The sequence below is a fragment of the Miscanthus floridulus genome, chromosome 8 (genome assembly GCF_019320115.1).
Source record: "Miscanthus floridulus cultivar M001 chromosome 8, ASM1932011v1, whole genome shotgun sequence".
NCBI classification, from domain to species: domain Eukaryota; kingdom Viridiplantae; phylum Streptophyta; class Magnoliopsida; order Poales; family Poaceae; genus Miscanthus; species Miscanthus floridulus.
The window spans coordinates 165,843,284-165,862,536 of NC_089587.1; the positions used below are offsets into that span (position 1 = coordinate 165,843,284).

General features: G+C 43.3%; 1 protein-coding gene and 2 pseudogenes across 1 annotated transcript; 1 reads left to right on the plus strand and 2 right to left on the minus strand.

The window, feature by feature from the left end:
- Window positions 1–8,429, minus strand: LOC136477485 (protein ROOT HAIR DEFECTIVE 3-like). Its single transcript, XM_066475661.1, is given in 21 exon segments — window positions 1–713; window positions 805–901; window positions 988–1,079; window positions 1,274–1,378; window positions 1,500–1,661; window positions 1,744–1,840; window positions 1,920–2,182; window positions 2,270–2,394; window positions 2,995–3,157; window positions 3,848–3,926; window positions 4,412–4,452; window positions 4,454–4,504; window positions 4,592–4,660; window positions 4,737–4,895; window positions 4,989–5,045; window positions 5,115–5,177; window positions 5,256–5,303; window positions 5,441–5,506; window positions 5,859–5,922; window positions 6,005–6,075; window positions 7,258–8,429. Coding segments are annotated over 21 exon segments (2,136 nt in total). The 5' UTR covers window positions 7,297–8,429; the 3' UTR covers window positions 1–488.
- LOC136477486 (endochitinase A1-like) lies at window positions 7,958–9,337 on the minus strand (annotated as a pseudogene).
- The window catches only part of LOC136470124 (uncharacterized), a 27,383-nt pseudogene continuing 17,104 nt past the window's right edge, over window positions 8,975–19,253 (plus strand).

Consider the following 19,253-nt stretch of genomic DNA (forward strand, 5'->3'; position numbering starts at 1 on the left):
TAGTTTTGACTTTTGACACATTTACACACTTCTGGCAACTGTATGGACCGAGTATACATACTGTAGTATCCGGATGCCCCCGCCTCCTACCTCCTGATCCTGGCCTCTAACTTCTTCTTTTTTTATTTTTTTTGAAAACACGGGGAGTCTCCCGGATACTCGTAAGAAAGGAGGTGGGCGCCGGGTTCGAGCCCGGGTGGAGTCGCTCTCACCTAGAGCGCTCAACCAAACGAGCTAGCGCTCGTTCCCGGCCTGTAACTTCTATGCAACCATCATACAGACATGTCACTGCAAAACAAAAACGAAGTTACGATACAATGTTCTACAAACAACTGCCAGCACCAAAATTCCTTAAATATAGGCAGTGGACAGCACCACGTGATCTACATACACCAGTCTGCGAAGGGCAACCTAGTAGTAGGTTCAAATTCCATCTGCTGCCTCCGCTGCTTCGATCGGTTTTTACCCAAAGGTACAGATGTAAGAAATCATTTTGCCACCGGGCTTGAACATTCGGGTCCGCTCTCTGTGGCAGTTATGCTGGACGACCCTGCAGATGTCACACTGCTGTATGACGAACGATCCGTTGGTTGAAGCTCTGTCTCTCGTTGCCTGTCCGAGGCTGCAGGTCTTTGCCCCTCGTCTGCTAATCTCTTCAAAATGTTCATTATAGTGGGAACAAACTTTGTGGACAGCGAAAGAATGGCTGGAAGCTGTGTAACATTACAAACATACCGATATCAGTCTGCAAGACCTTTAGGAGGCTTCAAAATAGAACAATAGGATTGTGATTTGAATACTCACAAAGCCATTTTGGAATTCAGTGGCAATGTCTAACTGTACCCAAAAGGCCTTCCCAACAAGGAAGACAACAAATATAACAGCCAGGTACAGGGGATTCCTGCCATCCAAAAGTCAGAAGTCAGGCCAAAACTGTAGATACCTTAATCATCGTTCATGTATGGTTCTGCAAACAAAATAAAATACCTCAGCAATGTCATAAATTCGTTGAATCCAAGGATAGCCATTGCGGCAAGCGCCCAGGGAGGTGGTAGCCAGTTGTTCCTCTTATTTGCTTCCTGATGAAAGCAACAATATGTGTTTAGCATCTATTACTTTTATATATGACAAACGTTAATACTGAAGTTGAGATGACAGTCAATACTTCCAGAGAATAATGCACAAAATAAACGAATTTGAGATGATCGACGCTAGAGTTCTTTGTCGCTCACAAGTCACAATGAACACTTCAGAAATGGATCTTGTGGGATACCTGAGCAGCTATAGCCTGAGTGACTGTATATTCTGTTTCAGCTTTAAATTGCCTCCACAAAGATTTGCACTGGACAGGGCTAATTATAGTTTTCTCCTCAGGAACCTGCACATTAAGGACATCCCGTTAGCAGCCCCCAAAACATCTACATTGTGCTAAAGATATTAAGAGCTAGAGTTTTACTTTAGGACTTCAGCAGAAGAGCATAATGTGGCACATTCCTTACCTTTTCCCACGAACTGGAGGCAAGTGGATCAAATGATTTAATACTTCTATCAGTAGTCCCAGGTCTTGAAGTATCAACAAGAGCAAGGGAGAGGACGTTTTCTATGTTGTCACCATCCTCATCCAACCGAATTGCAGCCAGTGTAGCAAGTAACTTCATGGACTGTAGTAAACTAGAGAATAATTTTCAGCTACTACAATAATCCATTTATGTTTCAAATATACAGTACTGACATTTGACCTACAGCTGAACGTGCAGTTTTAGTAATTGCTTTTATGTCCTCCTTTCCTGTCCACACCCTTGGCATTGAGTCAGCATCACGACTGAATAGAGTTGAGAACCTGCAAGTTTTTCCTTTTACAATGTAGCTTTGTACAGAAGATATGTCTCATTGTATTGTAGATATGCAGTGGAGCTCACCTGTCCTTCATACGAATCAGGACCCTTCCAGCCTCTTCTTTTGCTTTTGATTCCACAACGCTTCTTCCGTGGTTTTCCAGTTTCACAAGCAATTCTTTCTCAGTTGCTTCATCGAGTTCAAAAGCTGAAAGAGCAGATTCAAGACCTGAAATAGCAGCTTTTGTCTCACATTGGAGCAGCTTTCTAATGTCTGGCCAGGTATCTTCACTGGCTGAATCTAGCAGGGCTTCAACAGGTTCTGCCAGAGCTTTCGTAAGTTGTGCCTGAAACAACATTCTAAGATTAGACAAGGATTCTATGTCTGTGCTATGACCATGACATAAATAGACGAATTCGAAGAAGGGAGCAACCTCATATTTGGCACAAAGTTCTGATAATTTTGCTGCACGAACTGAAGCCACATGTGCTTCAATGTCACGCTTAAGCTTATCCTTAACTTTTGAGGGGTCCCATTTCACTTGTTGAATAGCAGCGTCTGTCAAAAATTAAGCTCATATGTAACATGAAATGTGTTTAGGTAGAAAAGGAGTGAGTTCAAAACTGAACAATTACATTATTTTGTATAGGAGTCCACTCAAAAGTTTGTGTCCTGTAGCAGCTAATAATATTAAGTTGTGTTTGACAGCTGTTAAGTACCTCAGACAATCAACAGTCTCTCTATCAATTTTAATAAACTAAAACACCAACAGCAGATACATAATTGTTTCATTGTAAACCTATCAGCAGGTCTATTTTACTCTGCAGTTGGCTGGTAAATTCACCAGCAGAACCAGAAATGCACCTGCCTGTTTGTCAAAATTCCATACTTAAATGGAGAACAGGAAAATGTGCAGCAAGTACTTACTACTGCTAAATGGTTAGCTGTCTGTTGATGACTCTTTTAGAATACTTACTGCTTGTTGAAAGCTGGCACAGAGCGGGAGCTCTCTGCACTGGGTACGCCCTTTTTGTTGAAAGCTGGCCTGCTCAAGCTATGGTTTTGGACTCTGAATTTTGAATTTCTAAGTCACTAAGTCATACTTCTAGCCTAAAGATACCATGAGGAAGTTAATAGATAGCATTCCAGAAACTGTACCTTCAGATCCTTTATCGAACTTTTCTAAGAAAGTCTGCGTACAATCACGAGCTGCAATAGCAAATCCCTCCTTTGTGAGGGCCCTGTCAAGGGACTCCTTAAATTCTTCCACAATTCTAGTCCGTAAATGACCCAGAAGCGATTGGTATGCAGGATTGACAAGCTAGAGGAGATAAAAGAGGCATCGGTAAGAATGAAGGCATCCAAAATATGTGTTAGAACAACGAAAAACATAAGCAGCACATGAGAATATGAGATCAAAATAGTGATCACAAACCCAGTTGGGATCATGCAACATCTTATAAGAAATAACAAAAGTCAAGGCAGAAAGTGAATTTCACTCTACTACCAATCAGTTACAGAAAACAGGGTAATCAGTAGAAATGAGATCAATATTTGATCTCACATGATATTCCAGGTAACTAGTGTGCTGTAAGAATAATGATGGATCCATACCCTACACAATAAATACTTGCGTCAACTGGTGATCAATCACTCTGTGTATGTCATTTTGGGCAAGAATCAGTTGAAGTTGAACTTTAAAATTTGGCTACAAAGGTCGGCAGTTATATCTTGACTCACCTAATGGTAGTAATACTAATGTCCATAGCAAGAAAACATCACACTATATATACTTTTAACTAACATGTTGTGATAGAGAAGTAGCAAACTGCCTCTTGGAGACTGTCAGGTTCCAAAATGCCACACATTTGTATACAGTTACGAAATGCTAGGTAGCTAGGACATCTATGTAAAGGGGAGTAAATATGAGGGAGTGAGGTAAGGCACATCTACTATTTCATACATTGTTAAGTGTGTTTACAACCCAAAAAAACAAAAAGTAAGGTGCAACCTGCAAGAGTTTAGACTCAAGTTGTTGTCTTTTTGAGGTTCTGACGCCTTCTTCAAAATATATAGCCTCCATGTCATACCTGCAATCAAAGAAGTTAATCATCAAGATGATGTCTTCTTTTCCATGTATGCAAAGAAACAAACAATGTTTGCATTCCCTTTGGACACAAAATTAGATAATTCATCAATAAGGAAAAGGCATGCTTTACAGACTGTTTCGTCCCTATGCCAACATCAAGCTCGATTACCATTAGAAGTTCATTACCCTAACAAAATAAAGGAATAGACAGGGTCCCAAACCAGGATATGCCCCTGGACTCTACTGTTCTGAAGTATAATTAGTAAAGAACCTAGAGTTCAATTGAGAGCCCATGAGACACTTCTCTCTTGGATAGAATGGCTAGAATTGGCCTCTCTCTACTAGAAAAGACTGACAGTGCTCAGGATCCCACTACCAGCTAGTCTGAGCGGTAATGGCAGGAGCCAGTCATCACGTTTTCTTAACTTTGGGAATACCACAAAAGGAATAAGAGAAAACATTACTCATAAATACTAAAGAACTCACTCAGATAAACATCTGTCAAGAAGGCTGCTGAGTTTTTTTCCCAAACCCAGGTACATAGCCATGTTGAACAGCCTCTTCAACTTGTAGCCATTCCTTAACATATATAAAAATTTAGGATCAGTGTATCCAATCTCTGTAGCGTGTATCAAAGCACAATATGCAGTTTAAGTCTATAATCACCTCATCAGCTGTAAAACTGGCAAGTTTCTCATTACCAATTTCCTCACAACGTACAGTAGCCACCATAACCTGAATCAATGCATAGAAAAATATATTAATATACATGATGCTGATAGCTCAAATTTGAATAGCAGAGGGTACTCACTTTATGAGCGGGTAGATTAAGGTCTTTGTTCTCCTTAATAACCTTCCAAAACTGCTGTGAACTAAAATAAAAACCTGAAGCTGGGACAACAGCACGGTGATCACCAGCAAGTCCACCAGGAGCAATCGAATGCTGAAATCTATCTCTTAAATGGGAAACCTTCAGAAAAAGTCATGTACTATTAGACATAATCCTTGGGAGATTAGGAGTATAGGCATAGGCATGTATTTAATAATTTACGGTTACACCAACCTGCTCCTTGAATAACTCTTCTTTTTCCTCATAACTTGATAAAGCCACAACTTCTACCTGGATGTAGGATTGACAGTAACCCACCATATTCAACAAAGCGAACAAAGACTAGATTAAGAATTTTACATTGAAAAATTCACTGAGTGGAGTTTCTTTATGGGCATGGGGTTTAGGAACAGCATCCCATATCTGCAGAATAACAAAAACAGCTTAGCACACTGAAAAAAACAAAGAAACATCAGGCACAACAAATAATCAAATGAATACCTTCTGAATGTCTTCCCTTAGAATAGGTTCAAGATTTTCAAGAGGTGTCTGTCAAACCCAAAAACAGCAGTCATTACTTTACATAGACATAGCTAGATTGGAAAGAGAAAAACTAAGAAAGTTAACAGTTGATCTGCATCCTATAGTAGTTCTAAGTAGCTTAATATGCAATAGCAGATCCTCACCTTTGATTTGTCACGAATTACAAATAATAATGTTGTTTTACGTGGACTGAACAACCTCATCATGACCTACACAGATAAACAATTCCTGAGGACATGTAATGCCTCGCAGACAACTAAAGGGTAATAGATAAATAAAGGCCTCGTTTAGATTGCGAAAAAATTTCAACCCGATGAATAGTACCACTTTCGTCTTATTTGACAAATATTGTCCAATCGTGGACCAACTAGGCTCAAAAGATTCATTTCGTGATTTCCAACTAAACTGTATAATTAGTTATTTTTTTTACCTACATTTAATACTCCATGCAAGCGGCTAAAAATTGATGTGATGGAGAGAGAGTGAAAAAACTTGGAATTTGGGTGGCATCTAAACAAGGCCAAAATACAAAAATCAAGACTTCAGTTTCAACAGTGTAACCTGGAAAATGGTCTTCAAAAGAGGTTTGTTTGCAGCCTGTTCTCTGCCAATGTCATGACACCACCTATGGGAGGAGAGGGGAAATTTGCTCAATTGTACAATGGATTAATAGGTCCTGCATGCATCACTTAGCAGAACAAACTTACATATTGATAAGCACAATGTCCGAAACAGCCAAAGCAAACAATGCACTTTGCTTCTCAAAGGCTGTGTCATCCTGAGATGAAATAGATGAAGTACATGTCATACAGGCACAATGTGGAGTAAAAGCTTTGGAACACAAAATCTAACAAAAATCATTAATCCTGACGTCCATGAGCAATCAGATTGGTCAGCATGAACCAATTTTGTCTTCAGCTTGTGCACTTATAAGCTGATGAAGCAAGGATGTAACAGACAGCGCATTGTTTGGCTTATCTAATAAGCTGGAGTCCTTCCACCAAAAAGTTATAATAAGACAAACTCAAATCAATGAGGATAGCATTGCAGGCTTAGCTCAAAAGGTGAAAGTAAATATAGGCTGCCTTATTGAAGATTCCCAAATGACTTTTAAGCATGCAGTTTATGTGGCACTGCTAGCATGTTCTGAAATTAGTGTTCCAAAAATAGGCCTGGTCGCATAAATAATCAGCCAGTTAATCTTGAACGTACCCACCCCAGTTATTACCCAATTAATGATAATTCAGGTGGCCTTGCTGGTTACCGTTTAAAAGGCAGGTTAGGGTTAGTACACTAGAATACAATTTGGCAGCTCCGCCCATTAGAGCTTAATGACCATATTATGACTTCTGCATTGATCATTCCAACATCCACTGTTCATAATTTCTTATTTTTAATTAAAAGCTAATTTCTTATTTTTAATTAAAAGCTAACAGGGGTGCAATAGGTTCAGTTATATGGCATTGGATTTGTATACATAAATCTGACAGGAATCAGGTTCCAGGGTGATTCTCATTACTCACTACAAGGTCCTGTGAAGAAATGATAGTGGTTACTAAGTGTTAACACATTGGTTCAAATTACTCGCACCCCACCCACCCCAAAAATTAAAACAAAAATCTAAGTATCTTCGTTTTCATTACCTCTCCCCTCTCTCTTTCATCAGTTCCTTCCAAATCCAATACAAGAGCTTAACGACTGTATTATGACTTCTGCCTTGATCATTCCTACATCCACTGTTCATAATTACTTAGTTTTAATTAAAGGCTAACAGGAAGGCAATAGATTCATTTATATGACATTGGATTTGTATACATAAATCCGACAGGAATCAGGTTCCAGGGTGATTCTCATAGAAGTGATACTAGTTACTAAGTGTTAGCACACTAGTTCAAATTACACGCACCCCACCCCATCCCAAAAATTAAAACAAAAATCTAAGTATCTTCGTTTTCATTACCTCTCCCCTCTCTCTTCCATCAGTTCCTTCCAAATCCATTACAATGGTGCTGTTATGTGGCCAGCTGGGATGGAGATGAGAGGGCGAGGGTCGCGACGAAGGCTGACGCGCTACAGTACCCGCGGCGCTACAGTACCGCGGGTACTGTTCACAGCAGCGGCGGCTAGGGCTGCAAGGGCGCTGGGGGAGGCCGGCCGCGGGGCTTCGCCCACGGCCGGCAAGAGAGAAGGGATTTCCTTCTAATCTCTTGCTTGATTAGATTGATACATCTCCTCTCATTATATAGAGAGGTCTGACTTGGCCCCTAAGTAAGCGACTAATTAACCCTAATGGGCTAGGGCCCAAAAGGCCCTTGACTCCTCTAACACTACACCCCACCTGGACATGCAGCTCGTCCTCGAGCTGCAATCTAACGATGACACTAACGATGCCTCCACTAGACACAAACCTAACACCTAAAAATAAGCCTTTTACATCTCGGCTTATTTTATTGACCTGAAGAAGACTACGACTCTTTATTTTTGACTCCTGAAGATACGGCGGGCACCCTCCGCTTGCTGGACCAGCACGTGTGTAGCCACCTGGATCCCATGGAGACCATCGGAACGAGAGGGGTGCACGGGTATGGCCACCTAGAATTAGTGGCAACAGCAACCAGCGGAGACGTGCTCGTGGCGGACGGTGGCGGAATGCGATGGCGCTAGGCAGTGCGTCCCCGCCGGTGACAAGGAGGGAAGCTGCTCCCATATCGTCGGTGCCGTAGAGTTGGAGTCCGCCGCCCACGGAAAAAACACCATGCTTGCGCCTGAAGACAACAGCAGGTCGGCGCGGTTGCTGGTGGCCGTCCGACCAGGCGAGGTCGACCGACCCTGCTAGGTTACGCTCCCCTATGCTGAGGTCGACCGCCGCCAAGGTCGCCTCGTGCATAGGTGAGCGCATCTTCTGCAGCCGCCGGCGCGCTAGGAGGCCACGCGCCGCAGCCTGCAGCCGCACCGCCGCAAACACCTTGCAGGCACTTGCCCGCGCAATCGCCTTCCTCTCCGTGAGCTGCAAGGCTGCTGCTGGAGGGACGACTGGCCGCCGCCGCTTGAAGATGGGGTGTTGTCGTCCCTGCCGGCGCGCTAGGAGGCAATACGCCACCGCCTGCAGCTGCGCCGCCGATGCCTGGATGTCATCCAGGCCCCCGTAGAAGACGCCATCGCTGTCCTGCTGTGGCGGCACGAGGCTGGGGGTGGTGAACGACGGGATCAATGAAGGAGAGGTGGAAAGCAGCGCGGGACTGCTGCTCGGCACCGACGCCGGCTGTGCGCCAATGTTATGGACGAGGGTCGCGAGGACGTCCATCTGGCGCTGCAGGTGGTCGAAGGTCGCCATCCGCTCACCGAAGGCGCCTGTGGAAGGTGCAGGCTGCTGCGCAGGCAAGGGCGCCACAGTGGCTGTGGCGGTGGTGAACACGGGCGGAGCTGCGGAGGACAGGGCCAGCGTAGCCCAAGGATGTGTGCCGAGCGGCGTGGAGATGGGCACGGCGGCGTAGGATCCGACCGGCGGCCCTGCGGAGAACAGGACCGGCGCAGCCCAGGGATGTGCGCCGAGCGGTGTGGAGAAGGGCACGGCGGCGTAGGATCCGTCCGGCGGCGCTGCGGAGAACAGGGCCGGCGCAGCCCAGGGATGTGCGCCGAGCGGTGTGGAGAAGGGCACAGCGGCGTAGGATCCAGCCATGGTCTCTGATACCAGATGTTATGTGGCCAGCTGGGATGGAGATGAGAGGGCGAGGGTCGCGACGAAGGCTGACGTGCTACAGTACCCGTGGCGCTACAGTACCGCGGGTACTGTTCACAGCGCGGCGGCTAGGGCTGCAAGGGCGCTGGGGGAGGCCGGCCGCGGGGCTTCGCCCACGGCCGGCAAGAGAGAAGGGATTTCCTTCTAATCTATTGCTTGATTAGATTGATACATCTCCTCTCATTATATAGAGAGGTCTGACTTGGCCCCTAAGCAAGCGACTAATTAACCCTAATGGGCTAGGGCCCAAAAGGCCCTTGACTCCTCTAACAGGTGCATGGCTCAATGTTTTGGGCCTTTGCTAACCATATACCTTTAGTAGTTTGTGACCTGAAAAATTCAAGAAATGTTACCAAAGTTACAGACAAGAATAGATTCCACAAAAGCCAGGAAGTTCCTGCTAAGAAAAGACACATAAATTTGAAACAATAAGAACATGCCTTCCTTTGAAAGCGTCCATCTCTCTAAAATTCGTGCCAAAAAGATGATTCAAAAGTGTACTCTTCCCTGAAAAAAGGTGGAGGCAGCGATATAATCAGATGAAAGAAAGTGTTCATTAAACAGTATCAAAAGAACGAGGAAAGGAGAAAACCCATACCACTACTTTGTGGGCCCATTATCGATACAACAGCATATGAGAGCCCGCATTCACCCAATTTAACTTCCTTCATGAAATGATCCAATCCAGAAACATTGACGACCCCATCACCGTCAATGAGCTGTGTCGAGAAAGATGCATCCCCCATTTCTGCTCTGGAGGATAGCAATATATGGACGAAAGGCGGAAAAAGCCTACAGTTGAAAGAAAAGAGAATATGACTGCAGCTCATCGCTTGCCTCCAAGATTTCTCCAAAACAAAATGTGAGAGAATAAAGACACAAAGCTCACAGCAACAATACTCACTTGTCAAAAAAAAAAAGAACACAGGTATTTTAGGGCTTTATATAAGCTTACAGCAACAATACTCAATTGTACAGAATGGCAAGCAGTTTTTTGCCATGCCCCAGCAAAACCAAACAATGCAGCATATTGAGCTTACTATTTAAATTTTCCACAACAAAAAAAAAAGGAAGTAAATGACCGGTTATGATTGTACTATGCCTTGCAAATTGAACACCAGAGCAGGAGGATTAAATGTGGGGTGAGAGAGAAAAGTAGTATTCGCACCATTATAAACGTTACTGTACCAAGGGGGCAAACTGATGGATGCGTGCTCTAACTCGCCTTGCTTTGTGTCTACCTACGGTTCAATACTACAATTATTACTGCAGATCGCACACAGTACAGTACAAGCTCACAACAGGGGCGGACTGTACACACGATATTTTTTTGCCAAAAAAAAAACGAAAAAGAAATTTGTAGGCATAATACATATTTACTGCACTTATAATTGGATCAGATCAGATCCGAATATAGACAGCTTGGGTTTGGGTGCTCCGTTTCGCACGGCAGGAACGGAAAGGGGTGGGCGTACCTGGTGGTGCTCGTCGCCGGCGAAGGTCCCGAAGATGGAGATCTATGCACCAGCGTAGGGAGGCGGCGGCGGCACAGCCGTCGCTACCAGACACCGATAGAGCGCATGCGAGGGGCACCGAGAGAGTGTTGTGCCCGGGAGCGAACTGGAGAAGCCGCACGCCGCAGGGTGGTTACGGAGTGTAAAGAATTTTGTATCAGTCAGTTTATTTTAAAAAAAATTCTCAAAGAGTCCAAAAATTTCAAGTTTAATCAAATTTATATATAAATAAAATAATAATATTTATGATACCAAATAGATATCATTAGATTCTTTATTCTTCGTTAATTATATTTTGTTTGTATATCTATGTGATGCATAAATCTTTATAATTTTTTCTATAATTTTAGTAAAACTTGATATTCTTTAACTCTCAAACAAATATTGGAATGACTCGTAATTTGAAATGGAGGTAACAGAAAACATGCATTTCAAGCAGATTTAGGCCTGGATATACACAAGTGTCGGTAAACACAAAAACCCGGTATCTGTTTACACTTAATTCAATCTAAATCTAATGTTGAGTTAATTTTTTTTCCAGTGTGTGTCATGTTGGGTCGAAGTTTTTCAGTGTCAAAACTTGAGGCCCCTACCTGATCTAGCAGTTGTTGCGGATTAAATATATATATATATAGAGAGAGAGAGAGTTTGAGTCCACCTATACATTAGTAAGAATAGCTTGGCCTGGACTATAATGGTAGACTTGTGAAAATTACATCTAGAATTATGTCCTAGTACCAGTAGTTCGTTTGGATTTATAAAAAAGTGTTTCTAGGCCTTCGAGTCGTTTTTTGTGTTATAACAAGACAGTTATAAATATTAATGATTTAAACTGAGATAAAGTTCATATTGAAATGTATTGATGATCCCGCCCACAATTTAGACCGAAATAGAATCATTAAGGGTTATTACCTAGAGTTTTATTCTTTTATAGTTTGCATTTCGAGTAATAGATACACCATATTTAAACCAACTTCTGTATTCAGCCCTGCTGGATCCTGTTAGTTGTTCTTTAGTCTATTGGTTGAAACGTCTGATTTGATACCGGTCTGGATCGTTAACTTTGATACCAAATCTAATACAAAAGAATTCAAGGAGGGAGATAAGGTTCTTCTGTTCAACTTCTGAGTCAAACTCTTTGGTGAAGGAAAACTAAGAAGCAAATGGCAAGGACCATACACCATCATCAACACTTCGCCACACGGCGCGATCACCATCTAGGGCGATGACGGTACCATTTTCAAAGTTAACGATCAACGTTTAAAAGTTTTCCTAGAGCCTTCTTATAACACTAATTTATAAATAGATAGAATGGATTTAATTGCTTTTGATAAATTTATTCAGAACTTATGAAAATTTAAAAATTTAAATCATGCTAACATATTCTTTCATTTACTTAAAATTTAAAAATATTGCTTTATCTTTCTAAGCAAGCAATCATGGCTAAATGACCTTTATGCCCTCACTAGACAAACCATGATTCTTGCTCAATCTTGCTTGATACATGCTGATCACATGAATATCCATTCATAATTACAAAGTCATGTGAATGTTGCAATTTGAATATTTTGTATTCAACATGATTACAAGTGTATCATGCTCTATCACGTTGTGATCTAGAGAATTAAAAAATCGACACCAACATCCCTAGAATCCCCATGCATGCAAGTGCACCTAGACGAAACATCAGGATAGGGGGAGGAGTTGGGGGTGTGGGTGCACCCATGGTATGGCCGCACCACCCTCTGCTCCGCTGGCCCCCAATCTTTGCGTGCATCTCTTTGATCTCCTATGTATCACAACCATGGCAGTGCTTGATTTGTTTCCTTCATGGTAGAGGTCCGAGCTCCTATATAAACCCCCCATAGCCTCTCCTCTCCTCGCACCAAGCTACAAGCTTTCTTCTCTCCCTCCACTTAGCTCTCAAAGCTCAAAGCTCAGCAATGGCTAGCCATGCCCTAGCTTTGTACATGGCCTCTAGCTCTACCTATGACCTTGAAGGAGTGCTGTTGTCCATCGACTTAGTGCCCAAGAGCTCCTACGTGAGGGAGGAAGCAAGGCTCATCACCAAAGCACCGTTCGCTATCATGGCGCCACCTAGCTATGCCATGAGTGGCGGTTCTAGCCTCAAGACCATGGTGCATTCTAAGGCGCCCCAAGGTGGTGCCAAGGAGAAGAAGGCAACGCCAACATGCCCAACCACTAGCGCCATCAGCCTCAAGCGGAAGGCGCCGACGTTAGCGAACCTAGCAAACGCTCTGTTGTAATGCCTTCGGACAACTCGATTTCTCGCGCTAGTTCGTCCCTACCTTACGCTATGCCTAGCCCTTCATACACCATGGTAGGAGTGCGCAAACCCGAAGGAGGGTATGGAAAGGCGCTCATTTGTAAATCGGCTAAAAAGCCGGTAAGCAAGCTGGCTCCATTAGGAAAGGAGTCAGAATCCTCGGGTGCACCCCTTAGGATTAAAAGGTTTAGGAAGCTCCCGCCTATCAAAAGACCCATATGGCAATACGAGAGTAGTGATGAGGAAGACACACCTTCCAAGAGTCCTTCCATCGCCTCTCTTAGCGCCGAGAATGATAGCCTACGAGATCTCCTTTGGGGCCTTAACGACAGCTTAGCCACTAACCTCCTCAAAATTAGAGATCTGGTCGATGACATCAACTGCTTGCGCTTCAAGCTCGACTAGAAATTAGCAAAGGTGGCTAAGGCCGCAGGAGTGGTAGATGCTCTAAACAAACCTCTCTAGGCCACTCCTCCAAAATAAATTAGGCGCATTTTTCAAGTTTTCATTCTCATCATATTTGATTTCCAATCTTGTAATGCGCCTATACATTTATCATTGAATAAAGTTTTATTATTAGAGATATTTGTTGCACTTGTTTTCTTTCTCTTTTGTATCAAATAAGAACAGGTAAGAAAATAAGTGTGGCGGAGGAACCACATTCACCTCCAACTCGGTTGCACAACAGACGGTCAAATTCAAATTCGGTTTGTGCAACTTCCACTCTCTCACTCCATTTTAATAGAAACTTTAAAAACTAAATAAATGTTAAATTAAAATAAAGAAAATGCTCCATCTCCATGTTTTCCTATGATTAAAAGTTTGCATACTTTTTATTCCTTGCTAATAATCCTAAAGACTTGTGAACACTTATAAATAGGGAACCCATTTTATCTAAGTAATTGATGAATGAGATATAGTAGGATGACATGACACTTGCTCATGTCCTACAAAGTACTTGGGATTTATTTTACAAAAAAACAAAATTCAAATAGCATGTTCCTTGAATGATATTTAAATACCTACCAAGGCCATATATGATCATTCATGACAAAACCTTCCATATATGCCTCTTACTTTGTGTTGAGTTTGGTCAAGTTTTGTGACCCCTGTTGAGAGATGTTTCATGCTCCCAAGATCAATACTCACATACACGCCACAAATACACAACTATTCCTACACTGGGAATACACTACAACATGTTTTCCAATTCTAGCAAAATAAATACTCCATGCTCTAGAATATCATCTCACTAGCATATATCTTAGAAAGAGACAAAAAGGCTATGCTAAAAGAAAAGAATGGGACACATGAAGGTCCTAAAAGTATAGAAATATATATATAAATTGGGACACAATGAAGGTCCCAAAAGTATTCAAAAAAAATGATGAGCACATGAAGGCCCATAAAGAGAATAAGATAGCCATGTCTCAAACAAAAAGCTAAAAAAGAGATCATATCAAATAGAGGAGTATAATTCCACCAAAAATTCGACACACTTGCACTATTTTGATCTAAGGGTATGACGCTTCTCTCCGGTGCAGTTTGGGATTTGACTTTACAACAAATGCAAGGTAAGAGTGCCTCACAAATTTTTATCCCTCCCTAAAACTCCATATAAGCTTATTAGAAGTAGGATGACCAAAAGAGAAGGCAAAATTTCAAAATATGCCTTGTTGAGGAACCACTTACAAATTTAAGTGACCCGACAGAATCATTCAAGGAACAAAAGCTATCTTTATGTTTTTAAAAAACATACAAAAACCCAAGGTTCTGAGCATGAATAGAGTGAGAAGATTTGAATCCAAGCTATTCCATTTTTCAATTACCTAAGATATTTTGGTAGAAACTTGAAAGTTCACAGGTTCAGGTGAAGCTTGGAATAACCTATATGCAAATTTTCAAATCAAGGGGATGAACCCGCTTAGTCCTTAGAACTTTACTCAAGGACGAGCAAAGGACTAAGTGTGGGGGAGCTTGTTGTCGGTGCTTAACTCATATTTCTACTGCCAACATTTAAACAAAATAAAACAAATATGAATACCGAAACTTAGAATTAGAGATTACAACTCATATTTTCCACGAGTTTTGGTATATACATGTTTTGCAGGGCAACACGTGTAAATGCACCAAAATACGTAACCAAGAAGGCGCATTCAAGCAAAACATATGCAAAAGCCCATTCATACTCCACATTGGGGCAGAACACCAGCACAACAGAGGCCCAGTCCTAGCCAGGAGCCCACACGCCGAAGGTAGTGGTGACTGGGCTAGCCCAGGGCGCAGCCTCACCCATAGTGCGGGCGCGCCACCCCTAGCTCCGCTCGGTCCCACCTCTCTCAGGCAGTGCATTCAATGCTAGGGGAGGCGGTTGCATGTGGTGCTTTGATAAAATACATGCAAACCAACCACCTCCAAGCCTATATAAGAAGACCCCCTCTCCACATTCAAGATATATACACATTTGGAGAAGAAGAAGAAAGGCTACACTCATTCCATTAGCTTCTAGCTAGACTAGTTAGGGAGTGAGAGAGGGAAAGAGTGAGAGGAATAGCGGAGTAGTGGTACCCTCTACCTCTTGTACTTGGTGAGCCTTGTACATCGGGAGGATGGAGTGCCAGACTTGTCGGCCCCCTCTACACTTGTTCCTCTACGATCGTTTTACTACTTGGACTAAGGTGGTGTGGAACAATCATAGTGAACAAGATGCCACGTGGGAATGAGAGGACTATTTACGAGAGGTTTATCCCACCTTTTTCTAAGAATGGTAGGTCTTGCAAATCTCGGGATGAGATTTTTATAAGGGGGAGGGGCTATAACACCCTAGGTGTTAGTCTTGCATAATTTGACTTGCATTGCATGAGCATCAAGCATTCATATATAAGCTTTTGCATTTGAAACATATGAAACATGCTTGTTATTTTATGTTTCCTTGTATGCATGCATATGATCATGTATGAATGAGTGCAAGTGGTTGATGTGAGTCACTAAAACATCTTAGCTACACTTAGGATGACTAATGGAACATTGTTCATGAAGATCACTTTGTCTAATTAAGCTTCTAAGTGATGCTATGCATGTTGACCTGGAAAGTGAAATGTGTAACCAATGTATGAAATGTTTGTGTGACCTTATGAATAGCTTAAACATGTTTAGAATGTCATTATGACCAACTTTGGTATTCATGACTAAGGCTAGTTCAAGTGTTAATCATCATTTGAATGTAGTAGGTTTGACCTGGTTTGAACTATATGATAGAGACTTTGCATGGATGTGGTCACTAAAGCAAAGTTGTAGTATTTTATAAGAGGAACAACTTTTATTTTTGGGTCATAGGCTAGTTCAGCTCCTAACATGCTTGAAATTAGCTCACAAGAATCAAGGTTTCACTGTTTTTCAACACTTAGAATTTTGCTAAGTCATTTTGAGTTAACCGTTTGACAGGCTCAACTTTGGGCTGATATATCTCTCTAACCATCGAGAATTAGGACTTGATTTCTAAGTAAGATTTGTAGCTGGTACATAGCTCTACAAGTTTTGTTTTAGCATCATTCACTAAATCGCCATAGTTTAGGAGTTACAAAGGATCAAAATTTTGCTGTCAGGCACTTGATCGGGCGACTGAAGAACACCGCACCGCGTCGGGTCATGGCTGAAAGGTCACAGAGCATGGCCGCCACGTGGCCAATGCTGGCTGGCGATGGGCCCTCGACACCGTGAGCTGGCGCTCGTTATCTGCACGCCCTGCGCCCCATTTCCACGCACCCGAGCTCACTCACTCACTCTCCATCGCCTGCTTCCGCTCTTGCCATGGAACAAGAGCAACGCCGCCGGCCACAGCTTCGCTCTATCTCCGCCTAGCACCCACACCACCACACCGTAGCCATCTCCACCTCACCCACAGCTGCGCCACATCCCCTCTACCTCCTGAACTTGATTGCAGCAACTGACGAGCTTCGGTGAGGGCATATTCGCCATTTTCTTCCTCGCTAGAGTTCTTGGCCGCCATGGCCGCCTCCACGGGGAACTCGCCACTGCTTGGCTCACACGCACATTGCTTCTGATTGTTTGTGTTAGAGCTTGTACAGGGTGTAGTGTAGTTGGTCGCATGAAGTTACCGCGCATGGGTGTCTCGCCGGCACGGAACACGGCAACCCGTGTCGCCGCGCTCGCACCTCCACACCACCATGCATGCGGGCAGGGCTTGTCGGAGCACCTTGAGCCGCCTAGGTCACCTAAATAGATCTAAATGGTCACCGTGATGCTGGTGCGCTTCTCACCTAGCTTCGCCGTGGCCGATGATGGTCGGCGCACTATAGAGCAGCGCCGCCGTGCCGCCATGGCCGGCGACGAGCACGCTCCGTCGCACCTACGCTACCACCACCTAGGTCATTAGATGTGGTTTGTTCTGTAGATCACATCGGTGCACTTGGTTTCACCGGAGAGCTCGCTGGCGATGAGCTAGGGCCAGTCCGTGTGGCTCCCCTGCTTCCTATGTCGCTAACTAGTGGGCCCGACTGACCTCTGGGTCCCAGCTGTCAATGGCACAGAGTTGTAGGATAGCTCATTTATTTTCAGATTTACATGCTAACTTTGAAAAATGATAAGTTGAGCTGTTGAGATCCAAATCTTGTGAAACAAATTTTGTTGTGTTCCTTGGGAAGTTTAGTACTTTATAAAAATATGATATGTATAGTTTCTAATATTTTTATTGGAGATTTAAATGTGTTTAGATAAATGCTTTTTGTATGTTTACAATCTTGTAAATTAGATATCTTGAGTTAGAAAAATGATAAAATGGTGGTTCCAATTTTGTTGGTTTTGTATTGACATGCTCTAGCTAGGAAAAATATTAACCTTGCTATAAACTTGATTGAAATATGATCTTTCTATTTATCTATTAACAAATGGTATTTGAAAGCATCTAGGCCCCTAGTTGGATTTCGGTGATTAATGACAATACAAGATTACTATGACTAACGTGTGTTTTGCAGAGGCAAATAAAGTTAGGTCATGGTAATGGAGATCGATTGGACAATCGAGGTTGTCATGCCCCTATGATGGAAATCGTTTCGGTTTTCAAAGGATTGACGACAAGGTTAAGGATGACTAGTTCTAAGTGTCGATTGGAGTTGGAGAGACACTTAGAATAGTTTAGGACTTTGTTTTTCCTTTGGCCGTACTATTAAGGGGGGTATGAATGGGTAGCTTGACCGAGTTGAGTCTAGTGAGTTAGGTGTGGTGCACACTTGTTAAAACTAGCTCTAGGTAGCTCCTATGAATGCCTAAGATCCTTTGGAGCAAACTTCATTCACATATGATCGAGAGTTGGAAGTGAATGGAGGGTCAAATACTGACCGGACGCTGGCTCCGGTGTGACCGGACGCTAGCCGCAGGGTCTGGTCAGTTCATTTGACCGAGGAGAACAAGTCTGGTGTGACCGAACGCTAGAAGGTCAATGTGACCGGATGCTGAGGGCCAGCGTCCAGTAAGGGTCCAGACTTGAGAAAGTGTGACCGGACGCGTCCGGTCAGTGGTGACCGGACCGTGAGTATCCAGCGTCCGGTCGATTACAGTAAGCATCCAAGAGCGACCAGACGTGTCCGGTCAGTACTGACCGGACCCTAATAGTGTCCGGTCATCACTTGAAAACTGTTGCATGGGTTGAACTGACTGGAGCGTCCGGTCAAAACGATCAGAGCGTCCGGTCATCCCGTAGAAGCTCATAACGGTTCGTTTTTCAGGCTGCCTTATAAATAGAAGCTCCACTCGTGTGCGGAGTTACTTTTGCTCATTTCAACAGCTGAGAAACATGTTTGTGAGTGCCAAGAAGAGCAAGGTCCTAGTGAGGTGTTTGTGATTTGAGAATCCAAGAGTGAAACCTCATTAGTGATTCAAGAGTAGACAAGTGTGCATCCATCTTCTCATTAGGCTTCGCATGGTCAAGTGAGAGTTCGTGCTTGTTACTCTTGGTGATCGCCATCACCTAGATGGCTTGGTGGTGATTGGGAGCTTGGTGATCACCCGACGGAGCTTGTGGTGACCCAACTCAAGTTGTGAGCGGCTTTGGGTGATTCACCGCGACGGAGTGTCGAAGAATCAACCCGTAGAGAGCACTTGATCCTTGCGTGGATCAAGGGGGAGCTACACCCTTGCGCGGGTGCTCCAACGAGGACTAGTGGAGAGTGGCGACTCTCCGATACCTCGGCAAAACATCGTCGCGTTCCTCTCTCCATTTACTTTGAGCATTTACTTTAAGTATTTACTTTGAGCAATTCAATACTTATCTTTACATTCATAGAATTGCTATGCTTGAGTAAGTTTGGAACATAGGTTGCAAGTCTTTTGTGCGTTAATTTGATAGAAACACTTTTCTAGGCACAAGGGGTTAATTGGGCTATCCGTAGGATTTGATT